General features: G+C 38.9%; 1 protein-coding gene across 2 annotated transcripts in view; it reads left to right on the top strand.

Annotated features, from left to right (window-relative positions):
* LOC122829010 (protein sidekick-1-like) overlaps window positions 1-15,241 on the top strand; it is a 403,194-nt gene that overhangs the window by 325,056 nt on the left and 62,897 nt on the right. For both annotated transcript variants that reach the window (XM_044113150.1, XM_044113152.1), the window contains 5 exons: window positions 651-832; window positions 3,289-3,404; window positions 7,651-7,846; window positions 11,439-11,537; window positions 13,976-14,167. In XM_044113150.1, the coding sequence (XP_043969085.1) occupies window positions 651-832; window positions 3,289-3,404; window positions 7,651-7,846; window positions 11,439-11,537; window positions 13,976-14,167 (785 nt within the window). The remainder of the gene's footprint in view (window positions 1-650; window positions 833-3,288; window positions 3,405-7,650; window positions 7,847-11,438; window positions 11,538-13,975; window positions 14,168-15,241) is intronic.

The following is a 15,241-nucleotide window of genomic DNA, read 5'->3' as shown; positions in this document are numbered from 1 at the left end:
CAAATGCAAAATGTTTTTGCTCTGGTGGTTAATTCTATATTAAGTCTTCACACTGTTTCAACTGACAAGGAGGGAGAAGAAGAGGAAAAGGAGAAAGTTTGTGGTGTAACTCCAAGACCATAGTTTATAGTTTCACAAAATATATTTTTTGTAAAAACAACTTCCCGGTTTAGAGTCTTGCATTGCTTAGCCTCCAAAACTGATTTTGGATTTTGTGTTTCTGATTCCTTCTGACTGCAAGCACTGAGATATGAGCACAAACAGCTGCTCTGGGTTAACATCTGATGGCCACTGTGTGATGCACAATGTTTAATGAAGAAAGTCTCCTGTCCTGAAACTAAAAAAGTACTGAAAGTACTGATGTTTTTTTTTTTGTTTTTTTTTCCAGAGGTCTTGTGTCTCGGTTGACTCCAAAGACAAGGCTTTGGGATTCAGGTTTTGCTTTTTAGAGGGAACAATTTGTATCTGATCAGTTCTTTGATCAGATAAGATAAAAGAACTGGAGCATCGTTTGATCAAAGGACCATCGTTTGGCAGTGTGTCTCCTGCACAAGAAATGCTTAGGAATAGATCTGATCAGTTTGTGAATAAAAATGGATTCCAATATTTTTCTGATGCAATGCATTTACAAGCTTTATGTGTGTCTTTAGGTACCGTCTGGCTGGGTTGCCAGGGGACTACCAAGAGAAGAACATTAGCAGCCCAGAGACTAACTACTGTCTGCTGAAGGACCTCATCATCTGGACTCAGTACCAGATCCAGGTGGCCGCCTACACAGGAGCCGGCCTGGGCATCTACAGCCGGCCTGTCACAGAGTACACGCTGCAGGGAGGTCGGTGGAGATGCACACGCACATTTTCATTCCTCATTTATACCTCTCACAGCAAATATACAGAACATTTTCAATCATCGCTGCATACAGAAAGACATTGTGTTGAATTTATTCACCAGGATTCCAGGGCATGCAGTAATTTTAGTCCTGCACCACTGTGTCTTGAGATAAGATGCAGCAGGTTCAAGTGCATTTGCTGAACTCTGAAGAGCTGCACATCTGTTGTGGCAACAGCAGACCTGACAGACAGAAATGATGTAACATGATCCACTCCTCTCACCTGTTTTTAATGTTCTGATCCATTGACTGACAAGTACATGCTGGCTCTCTCTGCAGCTTCAAAATCTTTCAGTATTACTCAGCTTTGAGAAGAGCCAGTTGATGCTGTTCTGAGTTATATTAAAGTTGCCCCCGAGGCATCTCCTAGCAGCCAAAGCACTTTTCAGTCGACTGGGAGGAGACCCTAAGGGCAACCCAGGATGTGCTGAAGGGATTCCAGTTCATCTTCCATCTGGCTAACAAGCAGCAGGAGACGCAGCAGGACGGAGGGAACTGATGGGGAAAGAGTTTTCCAACAGCTCTATAGATATAGAATCTGACAGATAATAGTGTGTTTATTTTAAGAAACATGGCTGCTCCCAGGAATGCACATTCAACTCTATAAAGAAAAAAAAATCTATAATGTGAACAAGGAAGGAAATATAAGTATGAAAGTAAGAAAGATGAGCAGAAATGGCTTTAAGGTTTAATCTTCTTTCGACATGTTCTTGTCTCTTGCTGATTTTTACTCCAATGGTATATTCTAATTATTAAAGATGAGCAGATTCACTCACACATGTGAACATAGAACTCACAGTCATCATTACAAGAGTTGGAGACAGGTTTATAGACTCAGGAGAGGGAGTTAGACTCATTAATTATTCTAATGTGCTTTAATGGGAGTAGCTGTGATGGATTGGACATGTCCTCCCTCTCACTGTCTCTGAGAGGATATGGTTGAAGTCTGTGTTAAATTCTGATAACATTACTTTTCTCCTGCTTTCTCACAAGCGGCTTCGGGAGTCGGTGCATACCAAGATTACCCTGAAGGGCATAGTTTAGAGTTTTATCTGGAGCTGTGAGCTGCAAGGGGCAAAGAGCCACTCCCCGGGAGAAGGGTTGGCATGGCAGAGACTGAGAGAACATCTTTAATATCAATTAATCTCCTGTCTGTCTCTCTGTCCTCTTACTCTTCCTGTCGTTTCTCATGCCACTCACTATTGCAGAAGCTTTTTGAATATCGTTCCAGCCTGAAGAATCTGCTTGTGTGTTTTCTTTATATATGCCAGTGTCATATAGCCACTTTAGTTAAAAAAAATCAAGGCATTCCCATCATGCAACAGCCAGGCTTTAGAGTTGCAGTATAAACCCGTTAACATGTAATCACTTTCACATGCCCACAAACTCACATACAGGCACACGATTAACGGTCACTCCTCTCTCCCTCTCTCTGGGTTTAATGGTCGTTCATGATGGATTCTCTTTCTCTGCCCCTGAATAGCTGCTCTGGTAGATTTCAGGGAGCCACCACAGACCGCCAGTTAGATGTTTATTAGCAGGAGGATAGTTACTTGTATTTTGAATCTTTTTCGTTAATAGATTGTACTGACTCTGCAAAATATTTTCTGTTCTGCTGTAGTTTAAGAGCATTGCTTTGATGTTATAAATTCTAGTTGTGACATATGTTATAATCCTTTACTTATACAAGAAAAAAATCTCCTAAGACTCATTGTCTGTAACATACATCAAGAATACAACAACAACCAAAAAAAACAATACTATCTGGTATATCATATTGACATCTCAGATTTTAACACATTTAAAACAAACTTGAATAAAAGAAGTATGTGTGATGTCTGATAGAAGAATTGTTTCAGATAAAACATGCAAGTGTGGTGCTCAGTCACTAGAGTGCCTGTTGCAAGTTAAGATGTTGATATGGATAAAATGTCAGATTTTCATGAGATTCAATCTGCTTTAATCAATAAATGGTGCTGTGTGTTGTGAGGTCGAACTGATTAATGTGAGAGGAGCTAACTGGCTTCTGGACCCATTATTGTTTAAACCCAGTTTGTAATAGATCATTATTAAGTCATTTCATAAGCAATAATATGCAAAATACATAAATGCAAATTGCAACATATTGGATGTCATTATTTAGAGAAATTAGGTCATCTTGCAGCTTAGCACACATGAGTTGGTCTGACATTTAGATTCTGCACTATAAGCAGATATTTTTAATTGGAAAAAGATCTGAACAGGACATAAAATATTGAACAATGGAGCTGTAGGAAATATTCACAACTATGCTTTGTTGAGAAATCCAATGGAGATTTTTTTGTTGTTGTTCACCTCTTAACTTACATTTTCACTTCCTGTTATTGAACTACTTATTTTGTCTGTGTACCTGTGTTCAGTTCCCACAGCACCTCCTCAGGAAGTGGAAGTTGTAGCTATTAATTCAACCACCATCCGTTTCACATGGAACCCTCCACCTCAGCAGTTCATTAATGGTATCAACCAGGGCTACAAGGTAAGCCATGAATATGTGTTACTGTAACATCCCTCCATATGTTTACTTTCCTCTTGTAATGTGTTTCTTAAAAAAGTACATTTCAGATTTTAGGATTTTGCAGTGATAGGATTTTTTTTCCTAAAAAATACATTTATAAAATACACGTACAATTTTTTTTTCCTAAAAAAAGTTAAAAAGTTTTAAAATTACCAAAGTGTTGCTGGCTGGAATGTTGTTTATTTGGATGTTCCATTTTTTTGTTTGTTTGTTTGTTTGTTTTTTGTCAGAAGTGTGATTTAAGTTGGTCAAAGTTGCAAGTTGGAGTTTTTTGCAATTTGTAGCTTGTAAAATTCAACATAGATTCTATAAGCTTAAAACACAGCAATGGTTACTGTAAGAAGAGTGTTTTAATGTCTGTTGGTTTCATTTTTACTCACAATTAAATGCTGTATTTATTTGTAAAGTGCGGTGAAATACATTGTTGCAGGCTTGATTTGGTAACCACATATCTGATATCTGAGCAGAGCAGTTAACAAATCTCACTGGTTTTCCAACGAAAATTAGGGTTCACTCTGCAATTTCCTTTCTGTGCTTATTAGATAAATTGAGCACTAATTCTAAGTTTATCTTCCCATAGTGAGTGTACTTCACTTTTACCTGGCAGATGAAAGCATCTCGGGTACCAGCAGTGGGACTTGGACCACAGTTTGAGACTCTTGAGTCTGCATGATAAGATTTACAGATCTAAAACCAGCAGCACTATTATTAGTATTTCTTCTTTTTTTGCGGTAAATATTGCCAGGTCCGGGAATCGAACCTGCGATGGTCGCGTCAAGGACTCAAGGCCTCCAAACGTGGGTCGCGCTATCCACTACACCACCACAGCACACCCTATTATCAGTATTTCAATAGCAATTACTTATCAGGTCATTTATCGTGGTTGATGCTCCTAAGTAAAGATATTTTTTCAAAGTTCAAAAGAACAGAACATTGTTGTAAAATGGGTGATCTGTGAGTGTGTCCATGTAGGTCATGTTTGGAACAAAAATACATTTTCCAGGAGTTATTACACAATGGTTATTTTCCCAGGACCGCTGGGCTGTTGTTTACTCATCCGCTCAGCCAAGCTCAGTCTGGGGTCAGTTCCAGGAAGAAATAATGAGCGCTTCAGAGGAGAGATAGAGATCATTTTTAGGAAGCAGAACAGGAAGCACACTGAGTACAAGGGATGAATTGTGTGACTGATCCTCATGCATCAGTTCTAGAATTGGATTTAGTTGGGCCTGCATTGTGGCACCATAGTCCTCCACGGAACTGATTAACATGACAAAAAGAATGCATCACATTCTCACCGAACATCACTACAAGTGTGTGTGGGGGTCTCTGTTTTACGGCGAGGATATTGTTGTCTCTCTGCTTCAATAAATATATATGGTTTTCTATCCTTTTTCATGATGCTTTCTATTAGATGTTTCTGGAAGATCAGATCCACCACTGCAAATTCATGAAGCTTTTCAGTGTGTGTGTGCGAGCATGCGTGGGCGTGTGCATGTGTCTGCATCTTGTTGAAAGGGCAGTAGATAATAATATTAATTAAAAGTGAAAATGAAGCAAAACCTCATCTCATTTAATCTCCCCCTCACATCACTGACTATATACAATGCAGTTAATAACATAGCTGTAAACTCGTCGCCAAGAACCAAAGTCTCCTCTCACAAGTTTCCTCTCTACTACTTGCACGCCCTTGGAAGTGACTTTACTCAGTGCAGAGCTAATAACATTTACTACCTACTTACCTACCTATCATAAATCTTTCAGTCTGTCTGTCTATCTATCACCCAGTCTGCTATGAGCACTTTACGCTGCTGTTCATGCTCTTTAGGAATCTTTGAGTCTCGATTTCAGTCCAGCCGAAGATCCTCACATGACTATATCAAAGAAAGACCTAAATCCTCTCAGCACCCGTTGAATGTGGAATAACACAGGGTGCCTGAGGACATCAAATCAGCACTTTTTTTCAAAGTACCCAAACTACACTGTGCAGAAAGGAAATAATAATAGAGGACCTTATTTTAACCACGACAGCACTGGTGCTACGTTGTACCCTGCAGGCAGTGGGAAGAGCAGCCTCTCAGATGTCTCTGGGTATCACTGGCACTTTTGCGATGAGATTTATCTATTTCCTTTTTGGTTAAGTTTGCACTACAAAGTAGATCAGTAACAGTTTGAACCCAGGGGATGTAGTTTTGTTTGAATCCTTCATCAGACTTCTACTGTAGCTTTATTTAAATGACAGATAGAAACATCTTGATTTGTTAATTTAATTTTGATTATGCATCTGAATCCTTACTGTGGCAAGTTGTAGTTTTTCTTCACTGAACAAACCATGTGTTTCACCTGCTTGTAGTCTCCTACAACAGGCAGGAGATTACAGATGTCAGCACAAGGCTGACTGTTGACCTTCACCTATAATTGTCTTTTTAGTTAATTCACTGGTGCCACATTTTCTATTGAAGTCAATTTGGTTTATTTTCATAGTGCCAATTAAATTAAATTGAGAGACAGATCTGACTTTTATGGAGAAAAGAGTCAATTCAATACAATCATACAATCAGATTCACGTCCAGTTAAATATATTTCAAATAAAGTGTCACTGACACAATAAAACCACTTACCTTATCTAAAAGCTATTGTACTTTCATTCTGTGTACACAAAAGCTTTTAATAATAAATATTTCTCACAGACTACTATAAATGCAGAGTGTTTCTGTACTGGGTCAAACCAGGTCAATCTAAGGTTAAATGATTTAAGAGAAGATTTGAGAGATTTATTTGTGGTTTTTGAGGAAGAAGCTAAATGGAGGCATACAGAAGAAAGAGCTGCTTCTATTGAGAAACAATATTTGAGCCATATTTTTCATCAAGCAACAATCACTTCACATTTCTAGGGAGGAAGGGTCTGACAGGGAAGTTTTGTAGGTGGACATCTGTTGCCTCCAAATCATGGTAATTGACAAATCTACGAATATAATGATTATTCATATGTAATTCTGGTTTAATTTGAATAATCTGGTTACTTTAAAGTAACTGTTCAAATTCTGTGTGTTCCAACATATTTATGTTCTGATCATGATGTTTACTATTTAGCCTTCCTATTCCTCCTATTTCCAAGTCTTGAGAATAACTGTGTAATATTTCTATTAGGTGTGTAACAAGATCTTGATGTATAAGATCTCATAATATTGAAACAAAATAATATTTCTCATTTGTTTTGTCAATTGGTGGAAATGTGGAAATAAATCAAAGAACATTTAGGCACACACTATTAAGGAAATAGGCTAATACATTATTTTTTTAAATAATGTCTATAATGTCATTTTTAGATTTTTTTCCCCTCTATATCGAGGAGGGTATAGCTCCCCAGCACCCCATATGGACCAGCTCCCTCTGGTTAACACATTTCCAAAACAACTATGAGCAATTCAGCATACATTCAAAGGCAAAGATTAAATATGTGGAAAAGCATCATCTACTCACTCTTGGCTTTCAAAAGAGTCAGTAAATGATGTGTTAAACACGTTTGAAAGCCTGATATTTGGACAGAAGAGAAAAAAAGCGTAAGAGAAGAGCCAGGGTGGTGGGGGGTATAGAGAGGTGTTTCAGACATCTTGAAACTAACCTCGGTCTAATAGTGAGTAAGACATCAGGTTTTAGCTTGTTACCTTTTCCTAAGGAGCTTCAGATGTTGACAACCCATCTTAATGTTGTCTGCGGGTAATCACCGATTAAAGCCTGACAGCGTTCGCATTTCACAGTTTGTTGGTAGCTAATGTAGAAACTCCAACAGGAGGGCGTTTTTATTCTAAATCACGACTGACTATAGAGACAATAAATCTTTTATTAGGTTTATAGTTGGATGGATAATAATAAAGTTTTTTTTATTAGTTGCTGTTATGACTGACAATACTTATGAAGGTACAATCGATAAGCAAATAATTAGAATTCAAATAACTTTTCTTGGAAGGGAACCTGTTTATTATTTTTAAACTAATATAAAAAGATTCACTAGAGCTTGTGTGGAGGCACAATTATGTGTGTGCTTACAAAATGCAATTTGAGTTATTCTAGAAATGATTCCCTGGCCTGAAGCCCCTGTGACAAATAAAAAAATACAGATTGAGAATAAATTACTGCTGCAAGATTCTGATAAGATGTATTAGTTATTGTTTGTGTCACCTTCTGTTATTTTTCTAAATTACCACAGCTCCTGGTCTGGCCGGAACAATCTCCTGAGGAGGTTAGAGTGGTAACCATCACTCCTGACTACCCGAGCTCCCGACACACAGGATTAGTCAGCGGTCTCAGGAAGTTCACCTGGTACTATGGTTCCACTCTCTGCTTCACCACACCTGGAGACGGCCCCTGCAGCACACCCACCCTTCTGCAGACACACGAGGACAGTAAGTGTCAGTTGCACATGCAGTGTACAGCTGAAAACTGTATATTTTAATATCCTAATAGAATATGCACAATCTATGAAAAGACATATTTTTTTATTACTGTCTGACATTAAATCAGGTTAATTTTTTCCTGTTTCATGTCAGTTCAGATTAATAAAATTATTTCTGTTTTCTAAGTACCAGTAAGTTTGTTAGTATTCTCTTAGACGTCAGACGTTTGGATAGACCAAGATGCTTTGCGCTATTAGCTGCTGATTCATAACATGGGCAACACCTCAAACACACTGAAGAAATCAACCAAAGTGTCAAGAGGAGTACTGTAAGAAAACAAGACTGAAATCACTGACTGGTGTCATAATCAAAGGGAGAGGTTCAGTACTGACATGTTCTGAAATGTCACTTAAGCCCTTTTCCACTGGCATGGCTTTAAGTGCTGACCAGATTCGTCTCCATTAGTAGACCCTGTGCAGTTGCTCCCAATCATTTGGAACCACCTCAGGGGGTATTGCTCCCAAGCAACTTTATTGTTAGCAAACTCCATCTGTTGACAGGCGCATACATTCCTGAACATATTCATTCCCACAAAGTGAAGAACACACTGCCAATGGAGATAGAACCGACTGAGACATTACCTGGCTAGAGTGAAACTTAGCAACAGAGAGGTTAAGAGAGGAAGACGTTTTTACTCCTAAAGTCGCAGAAAAAAGAACATGGTAGTTTGCAAATCCTCTCTTGGAGAAATACCTTAATTTGTGAATACATAACTTGTCATCTAATGAAACTAAAATTGAACTGTTCAGCCTTAATGGCCATCTTACAGGTCTAAGAACACCATGCCAAATGGAAAGTGCTTGAATGGCAGCGTCATGTTGTGTGACTGCTTTGCTTCATGAGACATTGCTGGACAAAATCAATAACATCATGAGGAAAGATCATTATGTAGAAAGATTGAAGTAACATCTCAAGACATGAATCAGGAAGTTAAAGCTTCACAAAGCTTAAAGCCATCACAAAGATGTCAGTCCTACAGAACATTGTGAACAGAGAAGGAACAGTGTGAAGGCCTACAAATCAGTTCCACCAGTTCTGTTAGGAGGTGTAGGCCACAATTCCAGGAAACATATTTGTCCAAAGGTAATTGAAATGTAAGAGGAACGTATGTAAATTTCTAAATTTGAAGAAAAAAAAAATATTATTCCAACATTTAGCAAATCTAAAGAAAAAGTAATCCTAAATAAGATCAGGTAAGCTTTGGAGAATAAAGCAGATAATTAAAACATATCTGCCTCACCCACTGATTAGAATAAAACTTAGTACCTGCTTGTTTCTGAACCCAGCTGTTAAGTGTAATACCCACCTGTGTCCACAATACATTACAAACCACATTCACCAACAGTTTTTCTAATCTTGGTGTCTAATTTTCCTTTCACTCACATCAGTATTTTTTTTGTCAAATTTCTTTTGTTCCTAGTCTCCCCGCCACCTCTGTTCAATCTGCTATGTCTTTTTAAGGGGAATTGATTCATATGTCTTCATGCGTGCTGGTATTTATAGCCCACTGTTCCATGGATAAACATAATGGCTGCCACTCCCGGTTACAAGAGGACACACACAGTCACACCATCAAATAAACACAATAGCCTTTAGGCAGACAGACAAGCAATTATTAGCAACCAGCAATTATTGAGTGGGAAAAGGATATTAGAAGCCAAGCATATACACACACGCACGCACCCATCTTCACACACACACGCAAACACAGTGGTGGACTGGTATTGATTGGTTGCTAAGCGTGTTGCACGGTTAACGGTGGGTGTAATTCTGCTTCATGATAGCTTTTTGCATGTGTGCACGCATGTGATTGTGATTGTGTGTGAGTGTTATTGAATGTCTCAGATGAATAGCTTAATCGCACTGCAGGGAGAGGGGTTAGAGAGTTATGGATGAAGTGAGAAATGACTGGCTAACGTGCATACATGGCTGTTAGGGGTTTGCTGGTCAATGCAGATGTGATGGGAATGTGAATGAAGCCTACGCTACTTCACAAAAGTCTTTTTACCCCTTAGACATTATTATATTTTGTCATATTAAAACCACAAACCTCAAAAATAAATCCTAATTTTGGGATTGATTTTAGGTGATTGGCCAAAACTAAGTAATGTTTAACAAGGAGGAGGAGGAATGAATGGGGAGCTGGTTTAAATTCTTCTTATTTTATTTTTTGCTTATTCAAATTTGTAAAATATCTCATGCCGAGGAAGACTGGATGGATAGTGTTTATGAACATCAATTTCCAAGCTTTGCCACAGATTGTGAATGGACCATTCTAACATTTCAAAATTCAATATGCTTTGATCTCAACCGCTAAATTATTCTTTGTTTCAGCTCAAACTGGTGCAGTTCATCGTGAGTGCACACGCAGTGTTCCTGCTTCAGTTGTCATATCCATCCTAACCTGTTCTTTTCAGCTTCAAACATCTTCCCGGTTTTATTTTCAAGCAGGGCTGTTTCCACACATGACATAGTGATGTCATCAGAACATTTTAAATTGAGTATTGTATTTCTGATCACAAGTTTATTTATTTATAATATTATTATTTATTATTATTTGTATACCTTAAAATTTTATTTGAGTTAGAATTGTTTAGCTTTTTCTGCTTGGTTGGGCTTCTTGTGGGCGGAGCCGGTGGCTATAAACCAGGGCTCTGCACCACAGGGAAGTCAGTCTGTGGTTAGACTCCTAACAAGTCCCACTGAAGGTGATGGACTCTTTCAATGAAGGTACTGCTGTTTCTCTGTTTTTAACCTGTCTTGGACCTACTTTGTATATATTCTGCACCTCTCCTCTTTGTTCACCTATAGAAAAGCATAATAAATTTCACTGAAGTGATTTCTGGCCTTGGCCAGTCATTTTGGTTTGTCCAAGTCATAATAGAACCTCATCACAGTCATATTTCAATCCTCAATGTTATGTTTTTATTTTCTGTAAGCGAAAAATCAATTCAATTAACGTTCTGTCAAGCATCTTTGTAATTAGTTAATATAATGTATTTCACTTAGTGATACAGTTAGTGAAATAAAAAAAAAAAAATATTTGTAAAGTGAATCTGTAAAATCTGCCCTGCCTTAGAAAGACATTCCCACACCATTGTGCTGTCATCACCATGTTTCATCATGAGGATGGTGGATTCAGAGTGTAAATCTTCTGCCACATCTAACTTTTCAAATATAAGTCTTATTTAGTTTACCTTCTTCCATGCTTAATGTATGTCTTAACCCCGACTGCAAACATGACTTCTAATGCATCTACCGTTTTCTTCTTGACACTGTCCCAAAAAACCAGAATTGAGAAGTGCACAGCTAATAGATGTCCTGTCAACCCGCACCGTAGATCTCTGAAGATCCTCCAGAGTTATCCCTCTAAAATTTGTGGCTTTCTTTTGACCTTTTTCTGAAAATCCCAATAAAATAAAGTAGTTGTACAAAATGGAGTATGAATATGTTTGAAAGACATCGTAAGAGCTTTCGCTAGTTTATTGGTTGATGTAATGATTTGCAATAATTGAATGTGTTTTTTTGTTTCTTTTTTCAGCGCCTGGTTGTGTTCGCCACCTGAGCTTCACTGAAATCCTCGACACATCCCTTCGAGTCAGCTGGGCTGAGCCACAGGACAAGAATGGCATCATCACTGGTAGAGCATTACATCTTGGCAGTGTATAATCACCAATCATATCTTCTATCTGCCTCCACATCCCCCTCCATAATCAGAGAACTTTTATTTCAGTATATTATTTGCCACTCCATTATGAGACAAGTTTGAGTAAGTTGTGACTGTCTGTTCCCACAGGAAATTAATATGTGCAATAGAAGGAAAGAATATGTACATTTTTTTCCAATTAAAATATATATTTTTCTGAGGTGGAAATGTACAGTCCTGAAAATCTCTAATTGAAGCAGGATTGTAAAGGCCCCTCCTCAAGAGAACCCTGTAATGTTAAGAGTTTCCTCTTAACATCTTAACATTACAAACCCTGTAATGTTAAGAGTTCCTCTCCCCCTGTAATGTTAAGAGTTTCCTCTTAACATTACAGGGGGGGGTTTGGATGTGAGAGAATATGGATTCTCTCACATCCAACCCCCTGCCCCCCTTTATCACTGACATTATGTTTGTTTACAACTGATTTATCATCAGCTAATCCCTTCCCTCCGCAGTTTGTCTTTCCACATTATTGCAAACATGCCATCATCTCACACGTCTCAATACCCAGGGTGTTGTTTGTTCGGCACATCACTGAACAGAAGAGCCCCCTCATTTATCTTTCCTCTGCTTCTCAGTGGGTCTGTCAGATGATGATGCTGAGAAGCACCAGATTCCGGGAATTAATTATGTGTGTTAAGAGTGCATATATGTGCTGGTTTTGGCGTAGAGTCCAACGTTCACCCCAGCAGAGGTTTTACAGTCAGTTTCCACACTCAGACAAATGGGAAAGTGTGCATTCAATCAAGGTCACCTTGCACATTTACTCTTTTCTCCTCAACCTGTTCTTCATCCAGAACCTGGTGAGCCCACAGATAGATGAGGGACCGGTTGCTCTCCTTAGGGCTTTCCACACAAGTGGCCTCATCACACACACATTTGAGTGTGGTGGAGTGTGATGCATGACTGTGAAGATGCAAAGGGACAGACAGGGATTTTGACTCTACTTATTCCTCCCACACTCCCTCCTCCTGCTCGGCTGTTATCCTCTCATTGCACAGTGCCTCACAAAAGCGTTCATACACCTTCAACTTTATCGTGTTTCATCACGTTAGAACTGTATATATCAATGCATTATATTTGTATTTTATGTGACAACAAATCAAAGTAATGCAGAATTACAAAGTGGAAGAAAAAAGTATCATGTTTTTTACAAATAAAAATAAGGTGCATTCTCACCAGCCCTGTTCGGTCCACTTTAATTGGTTTGTTTAACTAGAAGGTTTGCTTCGTTTGGGGAGGTGTGAATGTGTAATCAAACTCTAAACTGGACCAAAGAAACCTAATTTTGGTCCACCTACAAACCAAGGTATTGATTTGTTTGAAATGAACTCTACAGCAGTTCGAATACATATGTGAAAGCCAAGCGAACCACAGATGTTTCAAAAGCTGGAAGTAGACTACTGCATGTGGTCTTTTACCAAAGACAAAAGAGAAATCTTACTACCACTAAACTCTGACACCACTCAATTTGTGCTAACATTTTGAAGGGAGTTGCATTCGTGTCTTCTTTGGTTCATTTCCTTCAGTGGTTCTTGGTGCAGTGTCATCAATGGTGAGGGGAGTAGACAGGTTTTTCAAAAGATTTGGATTGTTTGACACAGAGCAGTGGGAATGTGAACCACAGCAGCTGAAAATGTAGCAGATGTTGCAATTTTGGTCCCTATTAAACCACGTCTACTGGACTATCAGATTTTTAAAACAAAAAAGCCAGCTGTGAATCTACATTTATCCTCCTTTACTCTGAAATCTCTAAATCAAATCCAGTGCACCCAGCTATAATCAGAAGTCAACTCCTGTGCTTTATTTAATCTCAGTATAAATTCAGCTGTTGCATATGAACCTCATAGTTTTCTTAAAGAACAATAATAAACTAACAGCATCAGGGAGACCAAGCAACAAAGCAGATAAAACAGGAATAAAGATGTGGGGAAGTTAAATACAGGGTTAGGTTATAAAACCTTATCCTAACAATATGAACATTCCACCTAAACATAAAGATAACAGCTGAATTATTAGCAAATAATGCAAATTGGAGAGAGGTAGAAGAAGAAAATGTGAAAAAGTAGCCAGTTTGTACTCCAACAACCTAATAGCATAGCGGCATAGAGAGACAGTTCAGAACAACGTAGCCCTCAGAAAGAGGTAGAGGCAGGATCTGTCTTCATATGCATAGCTGATACATAGAGCAACATTCTTCCAACTGGAATTGCAGTGACTTGTTGGCTAATTACAAATTTATGCCACACAGTTTTGTATTTATTAAAAAAGCTTCCAGAAACTCCATATGTTGATATTTTTGTCTGTACATGACACCACATGTTTTTATGCATGTTTATTAACCCAGCCTGCTTCCCAAACCCCCCTGACAGGTTACATGCTGTGGTGGGAGGTGCCTAATGTTAGGTCAAGCCGAGTGGAGCGCGCCTTGTCCAACTCCACCCTGGAGTACCAGCTGACAGGCCTCACCTCCACCACTGCCTACACCATTCAGGTAGCAGCGCTGACGGGTGCAGGACAGGGCGTGGTCACGTCTTCCACTGTGTCCACCGGCGTCCCACCAGGTGCAGTAAATAAACAAGCAAACATGCGCGAGCCTGTGAAAATGGATGCGAGAGTCAGTACTCTTGTGCTGTGTGTGTGCTTGCGTGTGGGTGTGTATGTTTGTGTGTGTGTGCTTGCGTGGCAAAGTAAATATGAGTGATGAGCTCTCATGAAGCCGTTGCCATTCTTCAGGCTGATAAGTGGCTGTTTCTGTGCCTCCATGAATCATCGCCCACACTGCCGACACACGCTTTCACATTCTCACTCAGACAAAAAAGTCTGCCATTTACTGCGTCTCAGTTCTAGTCATTTTACTGTTTGTGTACTCTTTGCAAGGTTGCCTTTGTGGGCATGACAAGTTCACGTGACTGCCCAAGTTGCAGTCATCATTAGAGCTGATTTAACTGCAGACAAAAGATGCAACAATTAACTAGGCAGGGCATGAGACAATCAAAAGAAGGTTGGAAGAGAGCGAAGTGATGCCTAGACAGAAAATGCAAGTAAATGCAATTTTCTTAGAAGAAAAGACCAAAGTCTGTGACAAATGGACTGTGTGGCAGTGGTGAAGAATGGATGGGGGAAAAAGCCAGTCCCCATGCAAGCAGGAATTTTGTCCCAATATTATCTAATGACTAATTTATGAGTAAAAGCAGAAAAAGTGAAAGCAAGATGGATACAGACAGTTCTTAGATTCAGAGGTTATTGATTAATTCATGAAAGCAAAAGAAAGAGAGAGAGAAAGAGAGAGAAAGAGAGAGAGAGAGAGATATGAGAGCAATCCACCAAACATAGATTCCACTCTGGTTTACTTATTCATAAATTCATGGAGTTGAGAAAATTTTGTCATTCATCTAAGCCAGGCAGCTGATATCAACATTTTCAGATTATAACCTTTACAAGTTCCCTGAATGCATTTGGAGAAGAGAGGTGACATTTAGGTCGGGGTGGATTCTCTGGTGGTTCACACAAATGGTGCTCAGGTCAGAGGTTTACATACACTCAGAGTAGACATGAAGGCTATATTTTGTTTGGGCTTGAAATGTTCTATTTTAAATGTTAACCTCAGTATTTTTGATGTCTTTATGGTCATACTC

The sequence above is a fragment of the Gambusia affinis genome, linkage group LG04 (genome assembly GCF_019740435.1).
Source record: "Gambusia affinis linkage group LG04, SWU_Gaff_1.0, whole genome shotgun sequence".
In the NCBI taxonomy this organism is placed as follows: domain Eukaryota; kingdom Metazoa; phylum Chordata; class Actinopteri; order Cyprinodontiformes; family Poeciliidae; genus Gambusia; species Gambusia affinis.
This window is presented reverse-complemented; position numbering and strand designations above follow the sequence as displayed.